Source organism: Hypomesus nipponensis, chromosome 9 (genome assembly GCF_054491055.1).
Source record: "Hypomesus nipponensis isolate SF chromosome 9, ASM5449105v1, whole genome shotgun sequence".
NCBI lineage: Eukaryota > Metazoa > Chordata > Actinopteri > Osmeriformes > Osmeridae > Hypomesus > Hypomesus nipponensis.
Window position 1 is genome coordinate 1,797,501 of NC_140369.1, and position 25,500 is coordinate 1,823,000.

General features: G+C 47.6%; 2 protein-coding genes across 3 annotated transcripts in view; both read left to right on the forward strand.

Moving 5' to 3' along the window:
• Positions 1-17,327, forward strand: part of grm2a (glutamate receptor, metabotropic 2a) — a 26,429-nt gene extending 9,102 nt beyond the window's left edge. Inside the window, exons 2-5 of the mRNA XM_084705330.1 lie at positions 6,495-7,332; positions 10,329-11,392; positions 16,137-16,314; positions 16,966-17,327. Of these exons, the coding sequence (XP_084561456.1) occupies positions 6,495-7,332; positions 10,329-11,392; positions 16,137-16,314; positions 16,966-17,039 (2,154 nt within the window). The 3' untranslated portion in view covers positions 17,040-17,327. The remainder of the gene's footprint in view (positions 1-6,494; positions 7,333-10,328; positions 11,393-16,136; positions 16,315-16,965) is intronic.
• A 1,448-nt stretch (positions 17,328-18,775) lies between these two features.
• On the forward strand, positions 18,776-24,979 carry parp3 (poly (ADP-ribose) polymerase family, member 3). Of its 2 annotated transcripts, XM_084706126.1 has the most exons (11): positions 18,777-18,980; positions 19,838-20,035; positions 20,128-20,253; positions 20,361-20,540; positions 21,477-21,615; positions 22,226-22,467; positions 22,599-22,757; positions 22,840-22,926; positions 23,124-23,301; positions 23,571-23,714; positions 23,959-24,979. In XM_084706126.1, the coding sequence occupies exons 2-11, from the start codon at positions 19,859-19,861 to the stop codon at positions 24,126-24,128; spliced, it is 1,602 nt and encodes a 533-aa protein (XP_084562252.1). In that variant the 5' UTR covers positions 18,777-18,980; positions 19,838-19,858; the 3' UTR covers positions 24,129-24,979. The 2 variants fall into 2 exon arrangements, with proteins under 2 accessions (XP_084562254.1, XP_084562252.1); XM_084706128.1 differs by lacking the exon at positions 20,128-20,253 and having other exon boundaries at positions 18,776-18,980.
• Positions 24,980-25,500: the final 521 nt, after the last annotated feature.

Sequence of the window (25,500 nt, forward strand, 5' to 3'; positions counted from 1 at the left end):
CAAAAGTCCCAAATGGGAAATGTTGGCTGGTATCACAGCCAGGTAGACGAGACGTTCATGAACAGAATGACTTAAAGTTTAGGCTTAAAGTTTAGGCTTAAAGTTTAGGCTGTGTCGTATGAAAAGAAAACTAACAGGATGTGTTGCTCTTTCTTGTTGTACCGAACAGTGAATATTGTGTACTGTAACACCGATATATATATATATATATATATATATATATCACAGATATACTTAAAATAAGTTAAGTGGGATTTTGGTTTTACAAAAGGTTTAAGTAGTGTGTGTAACAGACATATTATGGATGATTCTGATCAGGATGGAGTCTGGACTTAAACGTAAGACGCTGTCAAGCTTTTTGAGAGCATATCCTTTTGTGACTGGCGATGTCCGCAGTTATGAAAACTGAAATGTTGGAACACGCACTCCTAGCAACGCGAAGACTCACTAATTTATGAGACCCGGTGCCCTTTCGAGGTGAACAAGATATTAACATCTGAAAGAAGATACAGGGATATGCACACACACACAGACACACACACAGACACACACACAGACACACATACAGACACACACTCCTCATTCGCAATACGAACACGTTTGGTGACATTTACAGACGGTGGGAAAATCTTCTAACGTATTACTAGAATAATGAGGCTATAGGCTTCGCTAACAGAGAGCTCAAACATCTCGTTTTATCTTATGAGAAAAACAATCCTATATTTAGCACTGTTTTTATCTGGTGCGAGACACTGCCAATCTCTGGAGCTAAAATGACTCACAAACACAGGATGGAACATAAATCCACACACATGGACACACACACACACTCACAACCATAGACACACAAACAAGCACACACATACACAGGATGGAATAAGAGTGTGCACACAAGCAAACATGGATGCACACAGACAATCACACACACATGATGGAACTTGAATGCACACACACACACACACACACACACACAGATAGGATGGAACATCAAGACACACACAACCCCACACACACATATGCACACAAAGACAAGATTGAACATGAAGACACAAACACAGGGTGGAACATGGATGCACACACACACACGCATACACAGAATAAATTAAAGGAAGTCCAAGAATGATTAAATGTATTGTTAGGGCACAGAAGGAATGTATAATGCATTGAGAAAAGTGAAGAACACTCTTCCTCCTAAATCATAAATAATTCATGTCTGATTGGATTATTCAGGGACTTGCCATTTTTCGTTATTCCTGCAGTAACAATACAAACGTACCTTTTCATCTGCACATCTGTGAGTGAGAACCTGCCTCTCATATTGATTATAATATACAGAAGTCGTGATTACAGCTTGAGTATTTGCTTAACAACACTTTTGTCAATCTGCGCTTGTTGTAAACATGTTCCCTCACCTTTCTGTGTTGTGTCCACAGAGTGAGGGTTAGGGGAGGGACGTAGACAAGGTTTGAAGGACAGAAAGACACACACATAACAAACACTAAACCTGCCCACACCTGTTCATGGAGAACTGTGTGTTTACTCCACAACCCCGAACCCCATTTAGCTTATTCATCTTATCAACCAGCTAATTATCAGGATCAGTTGGAAATGGAATGAAAACCTTCAGGAAGGTAGCGATCCAGGGAACAAGGTTCGGCAGCCAACCTACTCTAAACAGTTGGCTAGCTGGAACAAGGCACAGTCTTCCAACCTAATGACCAATCACCATTTATAGAAGCTTGAAGATGTGATGTTTTAGAGGTGGCTGAGGGTTTCTGGGAGATGAAGTTCTTCTTTGCTTTGAGTAGAAAGCCCATATCACCATGCAACAGGGTAAAAGGGCATTGCTTGATTAGAGAGATTCTCTCCTCTCGACATCTATCCGGGTCATATTTCTACCTGGCGGAACATTTTAAGGGTGGTTGCCAGGCAACTGAACTCTTGAGGACTCAACCAATGTCGATTGGAAGTATGGAATTTCCTGTATATGCTTTGTAAGTCTGTTCCAGCCACACCTATGAATAGGATATCAGCGTGTGATGAAAATAGCATTTTCCTTTGAAACGTTAACTCATTATTGAGTGTGTGTGACTGTGTGTGGGGGGGAAGGGGCTCTGTGGGTGCTTGTGTTTAGGGTTATTTAGTATAAATATACACTAAGTAAATATGTACTGTACAAGTGTATTTTGGGGTGTGTGTGCGGGGGGGGGGGGGCTCTGTGGATGCTTGTGTTTATGTGTGTGTGGGGGGGCTTTGTGGGTACTTGTGTGTGTGCATGTGTTTCTGAGTGCAGGAGTGTGTGTGTGTTTGTCTGACTGAGTGGAGGAGTGTGTGTGTGTGTCTGAGTGCAGGAGTGTGTGTGTGTCTGAGTGCAGGATTGTGTGTGTGTGTCTGAGTGTAGGAGTGTGTGTGTGTGTGTGTGTGTGTGTGTGCATGTGTGTGTGTGTGTGTGTGTGAAGGTCTGACCGAGGCAGTGTGCTGAGGGAGGTCTGTGTTATTGCTGCTTCTCCTGGGAGAAGCAGATGGGCTTTTCATGTTGAAAAAATCATGACGTCTACATGAGGTTCTCTCTCTCTCTCTCTCTCTCTCTCTCTCTCTCTCTCTCTCTCTCTCTCTCTCTCTCTTGCTTTCTTAATTCCACTCTCAGTCTCAGTCCCTCTCCTTCTACATCCCCTAATTCCATCACTTTGCAGCTTCTCTATTTCTCTCGATCTCTCCTTCTTTTACGATCCATTCCTAGGATGTCCCGAGGCTCTCTGTCCTACTAAGGCAGGGGTGTCAAACTCCGGTCCTCGAGGGCCGCTGTCCTGCATGTTTTAGATGTTTCCCTGCTCCAACACACCTGATTCAATTAAATGGGTTGTTATAACGACCATTCATTAGAATCAGGTGAGCTGGATCAGGGAAACATCTAAAACATGCAGGACAGCGGCCCTCGAGGACCGGAGTTTGACACCCCTGTTCTAAGGCATCGGACTTCATTGTGGCTCACCCAGACCCCTGACATGGTCATCACCCAGACCCCTGACATGGTCATCACCCAGACCCCTCACATGGTCATCACCCAGACCCCTGACATGGTCATCACCCAGACCCCTCACATGGTCATCACCCAGACCCCTCACATGGTCATCACCCAGACCCCTGACATGGTCATCACCCAGACCCCTGACATGGTCATCACCCAGACCCCTGACATGGTCATCACCCAGACCCCTGACATGGTACAGCCTGGAATGCTGGATTCCTGGGTTTCAGCAATCCCATATAGGGGAGACAGACAGCTTTCTAAGGAGACAGAGAAATGTAATCGCACCCCTTACACTCCAGCTGTCACACGTATTACACAACACAAACGTATCTGCCTAGCGCAATGACAAAGGTATATTACACGTTGTACTGTACATACTGTTCAATACGACGAAATGGATTCTGTCTATTCTAGTTTTGTTGCCTGCAGAGAATCTCCTTGTGAATTCGTAACTTTGAAATGGCACAGGGCTATGCTGTAAGGCAACATCAAGATTTCCATGTCAGAAACCTTCCAACTGTGAATCCCATCATACTGAATCCCATCATACTGAATCCCATCATACTGAATCCCATCATACTGAATCCCATCATACTGAATCCCATCATACTCCCTTGGCAAAGGGGAAGGAAGAAGCAGCTGTAGTCACAATGGTGATTCTGATTTCAACTGCCTGTACTATGAACCTCTTGTCCAAATCCAATAGTTTCAGGACCTTTATATGTTCTTCTTCTCCTGCTGTATTAGCAAGGAAGCGCTGTTCGTGTACCTCTCTGATATTTCCGGACTGTTCTCTCTTTGGTCTTTGTGTGGTGTTTTTTTGTATAGTTTCGCTTGCTCTTGGAAGGAAGGAGGGAGGGGTGGGAGGGTCAGAGTTTGAACTTGTGTGAGATGAGCTGCACGTCTAACAGACCACACCGAAGGCTGCAGCACGGCGTGAATACAAAGTGATATTTAGTCACCAGGGTTGGTAGTAAAACTACAGGAAGCAGAGGAACGCTAGGCCGCACATCCAAACCTCTTGCAATTCCACTTTACCTCAAGATTTGGAATTCCGTGCAGTGAGGCACAAAGCACTTGGATTATCACCCCTGGGAGACAAACCTACTGTTGAAGATGAAGGCGACTTGGATGAGGAGGACAGGGATGAAGGTCTGGGATGAGGAGGACAGGGATGAAGGTCTGGGATGAGGAGGACAGGGATGAAGGTCTGGGATGAGGAGGACAGGGATGAAGGTCTGGGATGAGGAGGACAGGGATGAAGGTCTGGGATGAGGAGGACAGGGATGATACCCTCTGTCTGCTTCTCACAGTTCCCCCTCATCCCCTCAGGGTCTCTCGTGTCCGACTGCCGTCCTGGCAACTGACCACACTAGCGACAGTTGGTGAATGGAGTTTTAAAGAATATCCACGGCCATCTTTTCCACTCGAAGCCCTCAGAGTTATCTGCTACACTGCAGAAATGCCCCTTTATTTGCTTAAACGAAAGGCATCTAGGGCCTTTCGTTTAAGCAAATATTTGCCAAATTAGTTCCCTTTCTTGAGCTTAAGACAAGTGGCTGTCAGTGCAGTGCATTTCATTTGATGAGATTTATTCAAAGAATGTGTTTACTTCAAATCAAGTCAAAGGGCCAGCACTAGACTAGCCATTCCCACTATAAAACGAATCTGACTAGATTTAAAATCTAAAAACAAGATTATCACTCTCAGTTAGATGTCCAGTTTTTGCGGTGTACAATCTCTCCAAGGACACAGGTGATTGCTAAAAACACAAGGCAAGCAATATTATCTTAAAAATCCTGCCCGGATCAAGATCAAACTCTTCAAACTCTAAATGAAACAACAAACACAAGATTTCAACTCAGTAATCGCAGCACCAGTACACAGATGCAGCTCTCGTCTTGAGTCTGACAACATGTTGCCCGTTCATGCATTAAAGAGAATATAGTTAATAAAAAAAAAGAAGAAAACTTTTGAAAACAAAAATGTCACTTTTTCTCTTCACTTAAAACACACTGGATGTTGAAGAAAGATGTGCGGGAAGAATCTCAACACTTGTGCTTCATCAACAGTACATGTCTGTCGCCAGCAGTTAGGACTTGGAGCTCACTCAGGTTCTTCAAACACTGCTGATTCAGCAGACAGCTGTTTTGCGACCCTCCAGTGTAAATGAGTTTCTTACCTCATCCTCACAACTGAAACATCATGGAGCGCCGTGCAATCCGTCATCTGTTGCATCTCCTGCTGACAGAGTGGACTTGCCCATCATCTTGAGTGTGCGTGCATCTGCGTGTGCGTGTGTGTTTGTGAGAGAGAGTCTGTGTATTGCTGATATATACATTAAGCTTGCATACAGAAGCTTGCAATCATAACAAACGCTTCTTGGCTGTGCTTGGTGGGGATCTAGACCAATGGCAGCTCTGTCGCTATCGACAACACGCTGCCATTGGAGCAGGATCGAAGTCGCTGCGGTGCATCCAATTTGCGTTCGTCTGAAGCTTCTAATTCTGGACTGTTCTGGAAAGTTTGAAGCATGGGTGTCGTTAGAGCCTTTATACTGGGGCACGTGCCCCAGTATAAATCTGCTGTGCCCCAGTAAAATCTTAAGTTAGAGTTTTAACAATTTACTTTATTAGTCTAGTGTATTCATTTAGATTTATAATCCCGGAAAAAATAAAATGCATTATCCCAATCTTCGTTGTAAAATCAAAGCAGTCTAACTGAAAACACAAACCGATGACAGCAACTCTGGGACCTTGAACACTTTTCAGACAAACTGTCTTAAATGGTTAGATCTTTCTTTTTTTGGGATTGCTTGCTTTTTTTATTTCTCTCCCAAAGTACAGATCTGTGCTTCAGCATCTTTATAATGATAAAACATCTTGCGTCATTCTACTAGAACACCAGATACTGTAACATATTTCTGTAGTTGATTGATGGACCGTGTTGACAGGTTGGTTGATCCGATATGACAGGTTGGGGGTAAAGCTACACAGGCAAGCTGCCCTCGAAGCCTATTTCAACCCCAGGAACTAGTCATGCGATCGGAAGAAGATCTGATGTATAAAGAAGTACAAATGTACAGTATATCTACATTGATATAGTATATTGTATGAGTGGTGGCAGTGCAGTTTATGTTATCAGTTTTCTCTCAGTGAAATATTAGAACAGTGTGCTGTCTTTCTTTACTTGCTTCAATAAAACAACAACCATCATCAAACACAACAATCATAACCATGCTCTCTCTCTCTCTCTCTCTCTCTCTCTCTCTCTCTCTCTCTCTCTCTCTCTCTCTCTCTCTCTCTCTCTCTCTCTCTCTCTCCCTTTCCCCTCTCTCTTTCCCTCTCTCCATCTCTCTACCTCTCTCTCTCCCTCTCTATTTCCCTCTGTCCATCTCTCTCTCTACTACTCTCACTGTCTTTCTGTATTTGTTCTCACTGTGTACCTCCCTCTTCATCCCCAGGTGGCCAACCTCCTCCGCCTCTTCCAGATCCCTCAGATCAGCTACGCCTCCACCAGCGCCAAGCTGAGCGACAAGACCCGCTACGACTACTTCGCCCGCACCGTGCCGCCCGACTTCTACCAGGCCAAGGCCATGGCGGAGATCCTGCGCTACTTCAACTGGACCTACGTGTCCACCGTGGCCTCGGAGGGCGACTACGGAGAGACGGGCATCGACGCCTTCCAGCAGGAGGCCCGCGCCCGGCAGATCTGCATCGCCACGTCCGCCAAGGTCAGCCGCTCCATGAGCCGTGTGAGCTACGAGGGGGTCATCCGCTCGCTGCAGCAGAAGTCCAACGCCAAGGTGGTCATCCTGTTCACCCGCAGCGAGGACGCCAGGGAGCTGCTGGTGGCGGCCAACCGCATGAACGTGAGCTTCATCTGGGTGGCGAGCGACGGCTGGGGGGCGCAGGAGAGCGTGGTGAGGGGCAGCGAGGCCGTGGCCGACGGGGCCTTCACCATCGAGCTGGCGTCCTACCCCATCCCTCAGTTCAACGACTACTTCACCAGCCTCAACCCCTACAACAACACGCGCAACCCCTGGTTCAGGGAATTCTGGGAGAACCGCTTCCAGTGCAGCCTGCACGACCTGGGCTGTGGCAAGCACTCGCTGAAGGATGGCCTGTTTGAGCCTGAGTCCAAGATCATGTTTGTGGTGAACGCGGTGTACGCCATGGCCCATGCTCTCCACAACATGAGACAAGCGCTGTGCCCTAACTCCTCCAAGGTGTGTGAGGCCTTGAAGCCCGGAAACGGACGCAAGTTCTACAGAGACTACATCCTGAAGGCTAAGTTCGACGGTAGGTGGTTTGAAAAGAACGTAAAAACGTTTGCGTTGAGTTATGCAGTTACAGATAAAGGCTGTTTCGACCAATCTGGGTTCGAATCCGGCCCAGGTTATATACTAATTACTGTCCCATCAAAAAAAAAGGCCTGTTAAAACTGTTAAGATAATAGCTGAAAAAAATCTGATTCGAACTGGTCAATATCATCAGCTCTGTGAAATCTTTAGGACCTTCCTTTCCTTATCCCCACTCTTAATCTTTTAATCATTTTCACCCAGAGTTTTAACAAAACACTCCAGGTTGTCTTCTCGTATATTCTACCTACCTTAAGTACCACTTTTACCGATAAGTATAATTACAGCACATCAACTCAGAAGTATAGTAGCAGTAGCTGCTATTACACCGGCTCACAGGGAGATATGGAAACCGTCCAACACTAATCCCAGTTGTTTTAATGCTGCTGGTGTAGATAACAGCTTGTAAGGATTCATGCTGCTGGTGTAGATAACAGCTTGTAATGATTCAATTTACCGAGATGAAACATCCATTTTCAGCCTCAAGCTTCCAAGCTTGTTTTTTGTCACGCATCTAACTCAGAGTGTGGGAAGTGATTTGAAAATGCCAGATAAGGATCATAGGAACGCTCATCAGTGCACAGGCATGTGTCATACAGGTGCTGCCAGAGATAGCTGTGAACTGTAAAAGAGTGATTATATAGAAAGATATCCCTATCCCTAAATGGAGTTTTTGATCGTCTGTTCTAGAGGGTGTTAATGAGGAGGGAACGGTGAGTGGGTGAGTGGGGGAGAGAGAGAGGGATTAGGATGTTTGTAGTCCATGAAGCGCTGCTTCAGTCCATCTATCTATCTCAAGCATCCTTGGTAGTGAGATGAGCTCCGGAGGGGAGGTGCTGTCAGATGGGATTGAGCTGGATTACAAGACCGTCGTCTCCCAATGCCCTTGAGGATATGGACACGGGGAAGGCAGAACAGCTGCTGGGGATCACAAATCACTTGTGATGCACTTTGAAAACCGGCTTCAGTTTCATGCGAGACAGGTTCTCTGTGTAGCAGCTACTTACACGCCTTCTCGGCGTGCATTCAATTAACGTTTTGCCAAATCTGTGACATGTATAAAGGGTATTTTAGTGTTCTAATGCCTACTGTATATATGCATATATTGTATACGTATATTGTATAATGTCAAATAACAAATAACATACAGTATATTGTGCCAGGAGCACTCTTTTTAATACACATCAATTCATTTAATTGACATTGTCTAAACCCTCAGTAGAAGGATCTGTAGTATGAACATTTCCAACCAATGAAGACTGTCTTGGAGATTTTTATTCCAGGTCAAGTTCAATGAGATTGTGTCTGCCAAGAAGCCTGGCTTCAATTATGTAAATGGTATGTTCACATCTGTGTCCAATATAGCAGCCGCTGCTCATGTCGATGTAAAGGAAATAGAATTTTGTTGAGATATTCTGATAGATTCAAAAATATACAATGGAGTGAAAAGAAAGAAAGGAAATCTTCCTCATATCTTCACATGCATACTTTGAACACCCAGTATCTGGGGGAGGAAAACACAATCAACTGAAAAGTCTGAAACGAATAAGTCTACTGAGGCAATAACCCTTTTTCTCCCCTCTCCTCCTCCCTCTCGTACTGTCTCCTCCCCCCTCTTCCTCCCTCTCCTCCTCCCCTCTCCTCCTCCCCTCTCGTACTGTCTCCTCCCCCCTCTTCCTCCCTCTCCTCCTCCCCCTCCTCCTCCCTCTCTGTCTCCTCCTCCACTCTCCTCCTCCCTCTCTGTCTCCTCCCCCCTCTTCCTCCCTCTCTGTCTCCTCCTCCCCCCTCCTCCTCCCTCTCTGTCTCCTCCTCCCCTCTCCTCCTCCCTCTCGTACTGTCTCCTCCCCCCTCTTCCTCCCTCTCCTCCTCCCCCCTCTTCCTCCCTCTCTGTCTCCTCCTCCCCCCTCCTCCTCCCTTTCTGTCTCCTCCTCCCCTCTCCTCCTCCCTCTCGTACTGTCTCCTCCCCCCTCTTCCTCCCTCTCCTCCTCCCCCCTCCTCCTCCCTCTCGTACTGTCTCCTCCCCCCTCTTCCTCCCTCTCCTCCTCCCCCCTCCTCCTCCCTCTCGTACTGTCTCCTCCCCCCTCTTCCTCCCTCTCCTCCTGCCCCCTCCTCCTCCCTCTCGTCCTGTCTCCTCTCCTTTTACCCTCTCTTCCACCCCTTTCCTCCTTCCCTTTCCTCCTCCCTCTCTGTCTCCTCCCCCCTCCTCCTCCCTCTCGTCCTGTCTCCTCTCCTTCTCCCCTCTCCTCCACCCCTTTCCTCCTTCCCTTTCCTCCTCCCTCTCTGTCTCCTCCCACTCCTCCTCCCTCTCGTCCTGTCTCCTCTCCTTCTCCCCTCTCCTCCACCCCTTTCCTCCTTCCCTTTCCTCCTCCCCTCTCCTCCTCCCTCTCTGTCTCCTCCCCCCTCCTCCTCCCTCTCGTCCTGTCTCCTCCCCTCTCGTCCTTCCCTCTCCTCCTCCCCCCTCCTCCCCCTCTCGTCTTGTCTCCTCCCCTTTCCTCCTCCCCTCTCCTATCTCTCTTCCTGTCTCCTTCCCTCTCCTCCTCCCCCCTCCTCCTCCCTCTCGTCTTGTCTCCTCCCCTTTCCTCCTCCCCTCTCCTCCTATCTCTCTTCCTGTCTCCTTCCCTCTCCTTCTCCCCTCTCCTCCTCCCCTTTCCTCCTTCCCTCTCCTTCTCCCCTCTCCTCCTCCCCTTTCCTCCTTCCCTCTCCTCCTCCCCTCTCCTCCTCCCTCTCGTCCTGTCTCCTCTCCTCCTCCCCTTTCCTCCTCCCCTCTCCTCCTCCCCTCTCCTCCTCCCCTTTCCTCCTCCCTCTCTTCCTGTCTCCTCCCCCCCCCTCCTCCCCTCTCCTCCTCCCCTCTCCTCCTCCCCTCTCCTCCTCCCCTTTCCTCCTCCCCTCTCCTCCTCCCCTCTCCTCCTCCCTTTCTTCCTGTCTCCTCCATCCCAGCACCCTTTCGCCCTGCCGACACAGAGAACGTCGTTCGTTTCGACGGCTTCGGTGACAGTCTGGGCCGGTACAACATCTTCCACTACCACCGAGAAGACAGCCGCTTTGTCTATCGCAAGGTGGGCTACTGGGCCCAGATCCTGACCCTGAACACCAGCCTGATCCCCTGGGCGGGAACAGGGCTGCCCACCTCCCAGTGCAGCGACCCATGCCGGAAGAACGAGGTGAAGAGCATGCAGCCCGGAGAGGTGTGCTGCTGGATCTGCATCCCCTGCCAGTCCTACCAGTTCCTGCTGGACGAGTTCACCTGCGCCGACTGCAGCTTCGGTGAGTGGCCCCTGGCCAACCTGACGGGCTGCTACGACCTGCCGGAGGAGTACATCCGCTGGGAGGACGCCTGGGCGATCGGGCCGGTCATCATCTCCTGCCTGGGCATGCTCTGCACGCTCTTCATCATCGGCCTCTTCGTCAAGAACAACGAGACCCCCGTGGTGAAGGCCAGCGGGCGCGAGCTCTCCTACATCCTGCTGCTGGGCGTGCTCATGTGCTACAGCATGACCTTCATCTACATCGCCAAGCCGTCCGCGGCCGTGTGCACTCTGCGCCGCCTGGGCCTGGGCACCTCCTTCGCCGTGTGCTACTCTGCTCTCCTCACCAAGACCAACCGCATCGCCCGCATCTTCAGCGGGGTGAAGGACGGCGCCCAGCGGCCCAGGCTTATCAGCCCCGCCTCCCAGGTGGCCATCTGCGGGGCGCTGATCTCCTGCCAGCTGGTGGTGGTGGTGGTGTGGCTCCTGGTGGAGGCTCCCGGTGTCCGTAAGGAGGTGAGCCCGGAGAGGAGGGACGTGGTCACGCTCAAGTGCAACAGCAAGGACTCCAGCATGCTGCTGTCGCTCACCTACAACTGCATCCTCATCATCCTCTGCACCGTCTACGCCTTCAAGACCAGGAAGTGTCCGGAGAACTTCAACGAGGCCAAGTTCATCGGCTTCACCATGTACACCACCTGCATCATCTGGCTGGCCTTCCAGCCCATCTTCTACGTGACCGCCAGCGACTACAGGGTGAGTTCGCGAGGAAGAGGGTCTCTGGTCTTTTTTATATTTGTATTAGTTTTCATTTTGCCGTTTTCATGCTTCATTGGCTAGAGACAGGGGGGGGGAGGGGGGGGGAGAGAGGGGGGAGGGGGGGGGAGAGAGGGGGGGAGAGAGGGGGGGGAGAGGGGGGGAGAGAGGGGGGAGGGGGGGGAGAGGGGGGGAGGGGGGGGGAGAGGGGGGAGAGAGGGGGGAGAGAGGGGGGGAGAGGGGGGGGAGAGGGGGGGAGGGGGGGAGAGAGGGGGGGGAGGCCATGCAGCAAAGGTCCCGGGCCAGATTCGAACCCAGGCTGCCGAGGTTAGGCCTTGGCCCACTCACTATGTATAAGCCAAAACAAAGAAACCAAACTCTTTCTTTCACTTGACTTACCACTGCTTTCTTTTTCTTTTTTACACTTATTCTATTTCTTTGACTATTTAATAGTGTGCCTGGTGGTTAATTACCAGACCAAAATAACCACTCATGAACTTCGCTGCATTCCTCCATTTTTTATCATTTTTTAAATACACAAGCTTACACAAGCTTCTTTTTAAGTTGGGCTGATTTTCCCTGACAGTTCATCCAGATGCACCCCATGCACCCCCTCCGCTTGGGGAACAAAAGAAAGTTGGTTGTTGTGTCCCTATAGCGGCAGTCAAACAACATGAGTTTATTGTATCTTCTCTTTCCCTGCACCTGGCAGTGAGTTAAGATGACAGATATCAAATTCCTTTGATCGACTGTCTTTACCCATGATAAAAGCAGCCACTCTCTTTTCATGTGTTTGAGAAATCTGTTCCAGTTGAGAACAAACACTATGGGAAGATCCTATCCTGCCAATTTGCCGGGCTTGAATAGGTGGAACAGGAAAAAGCAAGTTGTTGACTTGATCACAATCACACGTAGCATACCGTAAACATCCCCTAAAATTCCCTAAACGCAATTCCTCTTGGAGGATTAATAGCATGGTTTCATCTGAACCTTGTGTGTGCAAGTCGTTCCTCTGACAGGAACAGTACTAATAGGATTACAAATGCCGGAAAACATTTGTAACAAGTTTTTATTATACAGCCAAATAATAATAAAAAGAAAAATAATAATAAATGGCCCATTATGTTCTCGTTACCATAACGACGTGTTCATCGCGAGGAACGTGGTCCCAAGAAGTGTAACGTACTACACAGGTGCATGCACATGTATGTTCTGGAGGAGTTTTATCATGCTGTGTGGGGCTACGCAGATGGGTTAGTCCAGGGTCAAACTGGATCTGTTCAAACCAGAGTGAGATCCAGGGATCCTGAGGTGTTTGATCCCCCGAGGGTCTCCTCTGAGTGCTTGGAGAGAGGGTGGGGGTGGGGGTGGGGGGTGGGGGGACTTACCTCTGCAGACACAGAGCATGAGTGGGGGGGGCAGCCAGGAGACAGCAGCCAGGGACAGGATGTCCCTTCCTGTTTGTCCGTGTGCGTAGCTGGGTGGAATGGAGTGTAAAAGAGAGGGACGCGTGGTTCCAGCTGTGCCCCTGCGTTGGGGGACCGTGGGGGGGCCCTGGGGGGCCCTGCCTCCGGGGCCCCACGGGCAAGACGAGGGGGGAGGGAGGGCATCTGAGCGGGGGATTATAGCATCTCAACACAGCTCTGTGACCCAGCAGAAATCACCTATGGAACAATGAGATTGATACGACGGGTCAACCGAGTTACATTTCTTATAAATATTTTTAAAGGACTTGTTTTTCTTCTTTTTTATACATACTGCGAAGGGACATTTTTGGGCTGTATTACCCTAGTTGAACACTCATTCGCAGAATATTCTCACAGTTCTGAGATTTTTCAACTTTCTGTTAGAATAATCACAGATTCATTTGCATGTTGTCTGGGATGAATTGTTAAAGCAACAAAATATGATTCACTGAAGCATGAACGGCACATTTGATTATTTAATAAAATATTAAAGATTCTTCATACCGGGGGGGAGGAGGGGGGAGGAGGGGGGAGGAGCTCTGCTTTACTAACCTTCATCTAAAACAAGTGTTTGCCATCCTATTCCAGCAGCAGATGAAACATCTCTAGTGTAGCACCTTGTCACCTTGTGAAAACCCATCAGGGAATGATTACGAAACATTTACACACAAACAAAGACATGCATGCTCCTGCGCTCAGAGCCGTGGTCTAGACCGTGTCTGTCCGCCCGCTGGTCCAGACCTCTGCTCTACATCTCCAGGCACTATCCTCTACTCTCCACAAGAACCATCTACTGCATTATTGAAACCACTTAGTGCCTCATTCCTATGCAACACTGTCATCGTTCCTGTGTTGCTGGACACTATTCTAACACAGAACACTGGACACTATTCTAGAACACAGAGCACTGGACACTATTCTAGAACACTGGACACTATTCCAGAACACAGAGCATTGGACACTGTTCTAGAACAATGGACACTATTCTAGAACACAGAGCACTGGACACTATTCTAGAACACTGGACACTATTCCAGAACACAGAGCATTGGACACTATTCTAGAACACTGGACACTATTCTAGAACACAGAGCACTGGACACCATTCTAGAACACAGAACAGACCGACATGAGTCGAGTCTCTCAGTAGACTCATCATGCGAGCTGTTACATCCAGTTCTGTTTACATTTCAGTTTAAGTTTAGATTTACATTGTGCAATCACATGAGGATCACAGCTCACACTTTAGAGAAGGCCTCCTGTGCAGGACACACCTACAGAGTTGGTACTGTGGCGTTGAGGAGAACGAGGCCAGTGGTCTGATCAGGCCCCGGTCGTGTCCCAAGCAAAGTGTTTACTGATCAGCCCTCCATGACCACCTAATGCTAATACTGAAATTAGTATTCATAGAGATGGAGAAACACAGCTGCTGTTTCTAGCAAAATTATAGCCGGGATTCTGGCAAGATGCATACAGTTCCCATCATGCAACATTGAGATGCACATACTGTGACAGTCATTTTGTAAAAAATGAAAGACAGATATCTTTGGATTGAAATCTGATGACATGTAAACGCATGTGGGCGGATGGAGGGAGGGGAGGGAGAAAGGGGGGAAGGGAGGGGGATGGAGAGGGATTGAGAGAGAGAGGGAGGGGGATGGAGAAGGATGGAGAGAGAGAGGGAGGGGGATGGAGAGAGGGAGGGGGATGGAGAGGGATGGAGAGAGGGAGGGGGATGGAGAGGGATGGAGAGGGATGGAGAGAGGGAGGGGGATGGAGAGGGATGGAGAGAGGGAGGGGGATGGAGAGGGATGGAGAGAGGGAGGGGGATGGAGAGGGATGGAGAGAGGGAGGGGGATGGAGAGGGATGGAGAGAGGGAGGGGGATGGAGAGGGATGGAGAGAGGGAGGGGGATGGAGAGGGATGGAGAGAGGGAGGGGGATGGAGAGGGATGGAGAGGGAGGGGGATGGAGAGGGATGGAGAGAGAGGGGGATGGAGAGAAGGAGGGAGGGATGGAGAGAAGGAGGGAGGGATGGAGAGAGAGAGGGATGGAGAGAAGGAGGGATGGAGAGAGGGAGGGATGGAGAAAGGGAGAGATGGAGAGAGGGAGGGATGGAGAGAGAGAGGGATGGAGAGAGGGAGGGATGGAGAGAGAGAGGGATGGAGAGAGGGAGGGATGGAGAGAGGGAGGGATGGAGAGAGGGAGGGATGGAGAAAGGGAGAGATGGAGAGAGAGAGGGATGGAGAGAGGGAGGGATGGAGAGAGAGAGGGATGGAGAGAGGGAGGGATGGAGAGAGAGAGGGATGGAGAGAGGGAGGGATGGAGAGAGGGAGGGATGGAGAAAGGGAGAGATGGAGAGAGGGAGGGATGGAGAGAGAGAGGGATGGAGAGAGGGAGGGATGGAGAGAGAGAGGGATGGAGAGAGGGAGGGATGGAGAGAGGGAGGGATGGAGAGAGGGAGGGATGGAGAGAGAGAGGGATGGAGAGAGGGAGGGATGGAGAGAGGGAGGGATGAAGAGAGGGAGGGATGGACTGAGGGAGGGATGGAGAGAGGGAGGGATGGAGAGAGAGAGGGATTGAGAGAGGGAGGGAAGGAGAGAGGGGTGGAGAGAGAGGAAGGGATGGAGAAAGGGATGGGAGGGATGGAGAGAGGGAGGGATGGAGAGAGGGATGGAGAGAGAGGGAGGGATGTAGAGAGGGATGGAGAGAGGGAAGGATGGAGAGAGGGATGGATGGAGAGACGGCCAGGGAGTGAAGTGAGATGAGGATGAGATGAGGAATTGACTCATCAAGTAAGTAAAAATCTTGTTCACACCACCCTCAGAAGTATGCTGGCAGTATCAAAACAATCTTACTTTGTTGCAGAGAAAGTCTAAATGCTGGGTTATAATACTGACATTAGGTTTTACATCAAACAAATTATAAAAGGAAATTAAGGGGCCATTTGAAAGCTGTACAGAGCAATATTAATGATCCCTCTTTTAAACTGTTCTAATATCTGTCATCTAATATCGTGGCTCTGCCATGGAACCTCCCCGTGTCTTCAGAGGGTTGTGCTGTCTTGCTGTGGTGCATGTGAGGTACACTATTAACCCTTTAAAAACGGTCTCTTCCTTTTCAACCCATATACCCTTTCTCCCCTTCACCCCTCCTCCTCCCCTCCACCTCTACACTCCTACGTCCCTGCACCCTCCTCCCCTACCCGTAACCCCATCACCCTCCCCCACTCCTCCCCCTCTCTTCCCCTCCACCTCACCCACCCTCCCCCCCCCCCAGGTGCAAACCACCACCATGTGTATCTCGGTCAGCCTAAGTGGCTCAGTGGTGCTGGGCTGCCTGTTCACCCCCAAGGTCCACATCATCCTGTTCCAGCCCCAGAAGAACATCACCATCCTCAGGGTACCCACCACTCGTTTCAGCGTCACCACCGGCCCCGGCTCCAGCTTCTCTCAAGGTACCTTCACACAGCCGGCCTGCATCAGCATCGTCAGAATAGTCTCTCACCATGTCCTAAGTGGACGCGGGCGTCTGACTATCACCTTGGATACTCCCTGTCCACACTGAACCCGTCAAACTCACTTCTGTTACGTTGTGTACACTGACCACGTTCCTACGACACAGAGTGCTACAGACGGGATAGTCCGACGCTCGCTTCCAGTTAGGAGACGGTGTCAGAAGTTACATGGAAGAGTTATTGGTTTCTAAATGAGTGAACTCGGAGAATACTGGTCTGAATCAGGGGTGCTGTGTTGCTGTAACTCCCCGAGACCACACCTCTTGTATGAGTCACAATGCCAGGGGGGTTCAGCCTGGTCCTCAGGGGCCACCGTCCTGCATGTTTTAGAGGTGTCCCTCCTCCAGCACATCAGATTGAAACGAGCCATCATCACCAGGCTTCCACATAGCTTGATAAGAACCCCATTCACTAATATCAGGTGTGTAGGAGCAGGGAAACATGTTTTAGAACATGTAGAACAGGCAGGACAGCGACCCCCAAGGACGAGGGCTGAAGGCCCCCTGCTCTATGCTGACGCCTGTGCTTGAGTCGCCTGTGTTTGAGTCGCCTGTGAATAATCACCAGACAAAACCTGTTCTGTCGTTGCAGTGTCGGCTGCCAACATTGTGCCGACGGTGTGTAACGGTCGAGAGGTGGTGGACTCCACAACCTCCTCCTTATGAGCGGGAAGGAGGCTCCGCCTGTCAAGCCTGGTCCCCTTCCACTGAGCTCTATAATCACTAGTCAAGAATGAGGTGTTTCAGATATTAGGAGGTCACACAGAACACCGTCCTGATTCCGTGGTCCTCTGAGTGCTGTGAGTGCAATGTCCCGATTCTCGTTTTTTTTGTTCTCTGACTAGTAGTGGTTTGGAAAAAGAGATGCCAATTAAAATTCAGTATAGCCCTTTTTATTGACCATTCTACTTGCGACATGGATTAAATAATAGTAAATCTGTTAAATGTAATATATACAAGATGTTTTTCATGTAGATTTTGGTGAACCGGTTTGTGTTTTTCTTGTAATTATTGTAAATAAAATGTGTTTTTTATTCATATGGAAACTACCAGTGGTTTGACTGTGTTTTTTCACAAAACGAAGAGACACCGATGTAGGTTAAGCATAGAATCTTCTATAGATGCTTTCAACTCTTAACAACATCCACAAACGGTACAGCACATGTGGTTGTTATGGCCCAAACTCTCAACCAAAATCATGACAGCTTCTGTGTTCCAGTTGCATGGATACACATCGACTCCTTGTTTGCTTGAATCGCAGTGGGGAAAGGTGAATTAGACTTGTGACATTTAATTACTGAATACCATCACCCTGGAGCCTTCTGCATATGTAGCTAACCATCTGAATTCCTTCCAAGTGGTTCGCACTCACGTTCTCTAAACGGTTGGCCTTTTCAAGCATTTAACAACATGACATTTCAAGACGATCCAAATTCACTGTCTTCGATTCTCCTAGACATATCTGATGAGAACATGCTAGAACATTTCATACTTACCTGTTCTTCATTGTTTGCACTTGTGGCATACTTTGTTTGGGCAAAAGGAAATAACATAAATGTACTTTCTGAACAAATACCTAAACAGGTGAGTATGAATTTGCTAGTCATATTATAAACCCCACCAAAACACTGGATTAAATATGATTCACCAGTTAGTTTTTACACCACAGAAAACAAGTGCAAGACAGTACCAAGCATCACACTATGATAATATAACCTTCCAAAAGGCTTCTAGGATACACACACTTAAATGTTTTGGGGAAACTAGGGTAAGTGATGTGTGGACGGCTCAATGCTTCCAGGGTCGCACCTGTGATGCAACACTGGTGCAACATTGACATCTTGTGGACTTAGTGGGCAACAACATCAAAATAATTCAGATGTGAATTGAATGAAAATACATTAGCATAAGTTTATTACTGTAATATTTGTACCAATGTTACAAACTCTATAAACAAGAATCTAGCTTAAAGAGGACATTAGATTTACGGCAAATTTCAAACAGCCCTCAACACTCTTATTTATATCTATATATCTATTAATTATTATATGTACGGTCGGCTAGATATACAAACCAAAGAATTTCAGTAAGGTTGAACCAAGAATTGAACCAAGAATTTCAGTACAGGTCGTACTGTGTATGGTTATGTGACCAACAAACTGGAATTGAATTTAACTGTAATGTAGCCAATATTTCATGTCATATGACAAAGTTTGACTACATACAGGCTATTTCATGACCTTTTTTCATTATATATTTAATAGGCTATGAATAATAGGCTATGGTCTGAATTTAAGTCTCAGACCAAATTAAGTTATTAGAATTAGCACCATAGACATTTAGCACGACCAGCTATTTGTTCGAAACGACCTTTGATTGGAGGTGTGTTCCGGGTTGGAACCCACCCAGAACTTCTTCGAGTATCCGCCTTTTGCATCGCGTCAAAGGGAAAAACTCATCAATTTGGTTATGACTTAGTGTTCGTGACCGAACTAGTTTCAGTCTTGGTAACTCAGTGCGTGTTTCTGCTCGAGTCTTTTGACAGCTGACAGCTCGTGCAGTGTGGGTGTCCCTGCCCAAGCACCTAAATCGGTTGCGCAGATAAAAGTGAGTAATTTGTTTTTTTTTAAGTTCTTGCGTGCGGTGCAGTTGTTGCAAATGTATTTTTCAGTAAGATATGTTAGCATACTGCGGAACAAACTGGCGACTAGCTGGGCATTGACCCACAATCAGATGTCGAGCAGGATTGCTAGCAATGGTGCCAAAATTATAGTTAAAACATATGTAACGTTGCGTGTCGCTTTAAAGTAACAGCTGAATAGACCTAGTAATATTCACATAAAGCTAACACTCCTGAAAATGTTTGCTTATACGAGGCTATGGATGATAGCTTGCATGCTGCTATGTTGTGCAGTGTAATACTATAGCTATCTAGCAACAGTAGCTAGCTGGGAGGCCGTGAACACGTTAGGAAATGCTAGAAAAGAGACGACCTTTGCATTTTACATCGACTTGCGACGGCTTTATTAGCGTAAAATATACGATTAGAACCCGAGTCCTAGATTTCTCCTAACATAATTTCTACCGATTTTAAAATGCCTGTTAGTGATCACTGATCAGGTCTGTCTTAGTTATCATTGGTCATTTCAAGCGGCCGCTTCGTCTGTAAAAGTTAAACTGTTTTCAACACCTGCGCTCCGCACACACCGCATGTTATCTGCATGCAGCGTATCATGTAACTTGCAAGGCAGGGCGGTCCAGGTAAAGTGCCTTGAGTGGCCAGTGGCCAGTGTCCTACAGGCTGTCTGGCACTACAGCATCAGAGGCGATAGCAGGCATGCCCGAGCTTGCCCCATGACGTGAGCACCCACAACTCAAATGGGAGAAAGCAGGGGCGTAGATTTCATTATACACTTTTAGTTTTGCTAAATGTTTCATGAGAGAACACTACCGTGCGTTTGCAGGAGAGTAATTACAGAGGGAGGATGGCACCGAAGAGACGGGCAGCGACATCTGCCAAGAAGACAGGGACTAAAAAGGTGAAGCAGGAGGAACCAGAGAAACCCAAAGACGCCTTCACCTCCGCCAAGGAGGCCCTGAAGGCGGCAGGACCCCAGGTGAAGGCCAGGAAGATTGACCAACACTGCAACGTTGAAGGAGAGGTGAGATAAACATGTGAAGATGCAGCGGTTAGTCTACATAGGAACCAACCGGGCCACACTTTTTCAGTGTGTTGCGGTTTGTCATTCAACAGATCTACGAGGATTATGACTGTATGCTGAACCAGACTAATATCGGTCACAACAACAACAAGTTTTATGTCATCCAAGTCATCCTATCAGATTCCCAGTACTATTGTTGGACTCGATGGGGGAGAGTGGTAAGATGTGGTAAATGAATTGCCTACAGGTAGCCAATAGTACTATATTGTCTTTAACTAGTATTAACCGTTTTTTTTTTTTTTTTTTTTTTCATATTTTCTGCCAGGGCGAATCAGGACAGTCCAACCTGTCTAAACTACCCAACGCAGGATCATCCGTCAAAATGTTTGAGAAAAAGTTTAAAGAGAAAACGAAGAACAACTGGAGTGACCGTGATAATTTCCAGTCGCATCCTGGGAAGTACACCCTGATTGAAGTGGATGGGGATGAGGATGCAGAGGTCAAGGTAACTGAACGTTCTGGAAACCCGAGGGAGTCATTTCATGTGACAGGAAATAGGAAGAAGGGCAGTTAAAGATGGATCTGTACCACAAACTGTAAAAAATAAATAAAAAATAAAGTGCTTATAAAGTTTTAAATACTTTATAAGCATTTTGGTTTCATACCATAGCACCACCCTAGAAGCTACAAGCCTCATTACTCAGAATATAGAGATTGGCAGAAGTACACACATCTTTCACTGAACCAGAAGTGGGCCTACTGGTAGGCCTTTACTCATGTTTAAAAGGACTTGAAGTTGAAGTACTGACTACACTTATTCACTCAAGTTAAAGAAGTACTCTTATGAAGTACTGTAATCAGAAAAATCTACTGAAGTATAGTAACAAAGTATTTGTACTAGAAGCTTACTAGAAAACTAAGAAGCTTCCTTGTCATTCATGGCCAACTTTCTGTACTGCAAGTGCAGTGTTTTTCCCCTACCATTATATTAGGGGGGCCCCCGCCCCCCAACGCCCCCCCTGGAAGGTCAAGTATTTTTTTATATATATATATATATCTATATATATATATATATATATATATAGATATATATATATATCTATATATATATATATATATATATATATATATATATATATATAGCGACAGATTGCAAAATAAGTCATTTAAGGTTACCTTTCATATAAAACAGGTCTATAGCTTGCTCTTTTATAAAACAAACTAAATGGCCTTATGTTATTTATCTTATTTACACAATCCCCCCCCCAAAGCTGTAAACCACTGAAGTGACATGTCTCCATAGCAACAGTAACTGCCATTCTTCCCACTTCATGAAACACAGGAGGTCATGTTTTGATCACGCTTGGAGGTCATGATTATGGAGCTTGCACACAAACACGCGTGTTCCATGTCAAACTTCTTTCCTGTGGTTCTGGTACAGGTGGATACTGTCGATGGTGCCGCTGTAGTGGTCAGCAGGAACGTACTTCCATGCACTCTGGACAAACCCACTCAGAAACTCATCGACCTCATTTTCAGCAATGACATGTTCAAAGAAGCCATGGAGGTCATGAACCTGGGTGGGTCTCAGTAACAGTCGGTTGGATTCTTTCAGCTACTTGAAAGAAATGTACTAACGTCTTGAGTGTTCCTTTCAGTCAGTGTACTGTATGTCCCGGTGGGTAGGTTAGGTTAGTGTACACAAGCGCTGTAATATTACCTGTTGCACTGGTTGGATGTTGGCACTGCTAAGCTTCAGGAATACATGTGTGAGATGGTGATGGTGTGATTCCCACAGCCCTCTGGCAGTCAGACTCGATCCAGTCAAGTTCAAGGTTCCATCTATGATCCAAAGGACAATGAGAGATAATGTCAGGTGATAAAACGTCACTAAAGAACACATTTCTATCTAATGTACACCTTTATTTCCTGGGGGTTCTTCTGTGGAGATTTGGATGTTTGTGCAGTCAATAGGATTATGACAAGCCTAATCAAAATTGAGCTAGCAATGTTGATTCAAGTTTTTCTGCCTTTGACAAGGTTCTTTAGAAGAGTTTTTACGTTTCTTAATATCAGTTTGCCAGAGAATTCATCCACTAAGTGTCCCATTGCTTTCTGTTCGTCTGGTTGTGTTTGTGTGTTTGTCTGATTGTGTGTGTGCCTGGCTGGTTGTGTGTGTATGGGAGACAGACATCAAGAAGATGCCCCTGGGGAATCTGAGCAAACTGCAGATCGCCAAGGGCTTCGAGGTGTTGGAGGAGATCGAGGCGGCCTTATCCGGCAGTGGCAGGTCTCGTCCAAAGAGATCGTCCAACGTGCTGGAGGAGCTCTCCTCCAAGTTCTACACCACCATCCCACACAACTTTGGCCGCAACAGACCAACCCCCATCGACACGATGGAGATACTGGAGAAGAAGAAGGAAATGCTTCTGGTGAGACCCTCCTGGCTCACGTCTTGGCTGATTTGCCAGAGAAAATCCCAGAGGCTCGGGAGTACATCTCGACTGCTGAGTGTGGTCGTTTGTGAGCGTGGTGTCTGTTTTGCCTCTGCTGCCCCCTGCAGGTGCTGGCGGACATCGAGGTAGCCCAGAAACTGAAGGCAGAGACGGAGAAGGCCCAGGAGGAGATGAAGGTGGAGACTGTTCCCCACCGTCTGAACCAGAACTACGACTCCCTCAAGTGCAGGCTCAGCTTACTAGGCCGAGACACGCACGAGTTTAAGGTAGCGTTAAGTCACTCTACACCCAGCTCTGGTATCCAGTGTACAAACACGGATACATTTTAACATGTTTTCTTATTTGAAGGTCATAAAGACAAACCTTGATGTCACAGCGGACACAAACAAAAAACCTGTTATCATTGATGTCTGGGAGGTGGACCGTGAGAGTGAGGTGGGTCAAACAGCAGCATGTCAGTTAGATAGAGCAGCTCCAATATCAGTCTTCTGCACCTCAGGACTTGGTGTTCCAGTAGGTTCACACCACATGCCGTTCACACAGTTTTAAAGGCTCACATCAGCGGCTTGTTTTAACCCGTGTTAACAACGTAGCCTGCCCAGTCGCTCACGCTTTGTCTCCGCGGCTCCTAGGCGGAGCGCTTCAGGGCAAACGACAGCCTGGACAACCGGCGCCTGCTGTGGCACGGCACCAACGTGGCGGTTGTGGCGGCCATCTTGAAGAGCGGTCTGAGGATCATGCCCCAGTCCGGCGGGCGTGTCGGCAGAGGGATCTACTTCGCCTCGGAGAACTGCAAGTCGGCAGGATACGGTGAGACGCCCTTTACCCCCAAACGCCCCAGTCAGTCCCTTTACCCCTTCCTCCAAACGCCCCAGTCAGTTAGCCAGCCAGTCAGACTGTACTGGGTGTGCCATCTTGAGATCTTGTCCCTTCGATAATGTAACAGAATAGACTTAAATACACTGTGTATACACACACAGTGAATATACTGTAGACTGTGCATATATGATAAGATGTTGATGATCTCTACGAGAAAGTCTGGCAGTAGTCTCAGCGTCTGTTACGTGTGTTCTCCACAGTGAGCACCTGTAAAGGGACAGGAGTGATGTTCCTGAACGAAGTGGTCCTGGGGAAGGAGCACCACATCACGATTGATAACTGCTCCCTCAGAAAAGCTCCGCCAGGCTACCACAGTGTTGTGGCCCGGGGCAGGGTGGAACCAGGTAGAGTACACACTCAAGTCGGTACACAACCAACACCTGGCCTTGTCATCGCTCTTTCAGTGGGTATTCATGAAAGATCTGAATTCGAAATCTGTGATGATTTGGGGACTCCTGTGTTATAGATCTACACCCAGTTTGGTGTGAGTTCTTTGAGGGGCGGAGGGGGGGGAAACTGATGTCCTGGGAAAGAAGCGTGGTGCAGATGTGTGGTAAACACGTGTGTGTGTGTGTGTGTGTGTTTCAGACCCCTCCAAGGATATCTCCATCACCCTGGATGGTAAGAAGGTGATGGTGCCTCAGGGACCCCCCGTAAAGCAGCCCCAGTTTTCCGGCAGCTCCTTCGGTAACAGCGAGTACCTCATCTACAACGAGAACCAATGTCGCATTCGATACCTGCTGGAACTGAAGATCTAGCTGCCGGGACTCAGGCTGCGGGGATGAGATCATCCTCTCTGCTCTACGACACACGGTACAGATTGCACCGTTAGAATCTCCCGCTGCCTCTCCCTCCCAAACCCAGCCAAAGTGTCTTGAATGTTTAGAAGATGTTCCCCTGTGCGGCTTGTTTCCCTGCTCACAGATGTTTCTCACGTCGCAGTATCTGCCGTCAGATTGTACCGCACCACGTGTGTGTGTGTGTGTGTGTGTGTGTGTGTGTGTATGCATATATACATGTAAACATTACCTATGTTTAAGAAACATTCTTCATGGCCTCGCAAGATTGAATCTGTCAACTGTCACGTAACGGTTGTGCTTATTTTGCTCACTGCACTGTCAGCCCTGCTCCTGTATATTAGCTGTATAACAGCTTCGTCCTGAGTTGACACTACTGCAATTTCCACTGGCTTGAGGGATATCCTGTTATGATAACCAAAATATTTTGCATATGCATGATGAAGAATATTCTATACAATTATAATGTATAATTGAAGAACGTAACGTAGAAGGTTGACCTCCACACAGTATGTATAAACTGTATGCCTTTTAATCATTCTCATCTTATTTTTGGGGGGAAGTGGATGAAGGATGTTTCTGCTGTTAACAGTATGCAAGGTTTTCAAGCGAAGCCCTGAAAGTGTCTTTGTTAGTGTGCTGCAGTGTCATGTAGCCTGGGTCATTTCTCTGTCCTTAGGACCTGTGTTAGAGCTGGGAAACACTTCCCTGCCTGCCCAGCAGGGGGCGTCAGCATTAGTGAGCGTCAGATTGAGGATGTTGGATGCAAATCCCTTATTATGCAAAACAATAAAAACAACAATTATACTACAGTCAGTGTCATGTTGTTTATTTTAAAATGTTTTTGAATCGATTACTTTAACCTGTGTATATCATCTGATTGATGTCATAATGCAATTGAATGCAGTCACACACTGATCACTGTGTTACATGTCAGTGTCATTTATCTCACCTCTAGTTTTCATTTAAAACGAGAATGACATATTTCATATTAGCCTTCAAACAGTCGCCATGTTTATCGTGATGGCACGGCCTGTGAAAGCCATGGAGGGCAGATGAGATCTGTAGCCTACATGATTGACGTGTCCACTCGGAAGACATCCCATCCATGTGCACACTTTTATTCTCTCGACTGTTCAGCCTGTGTTCAGCTCCTCTCTTTCACCAGCCATCTCTGGAGGAGGGGATCCCTCACTGAATTGCTCCTATCAAGGTGTCTTCCATTTTTACCTCAAATTAGTTTGAACTTGGTGAGTTTTTCCTTGTCTTCCTTGAGGGTTTAGCTTGGTTGAGGTGCAGTTCTATGCTATAAAATGCACAAAAGGGCTCTAAA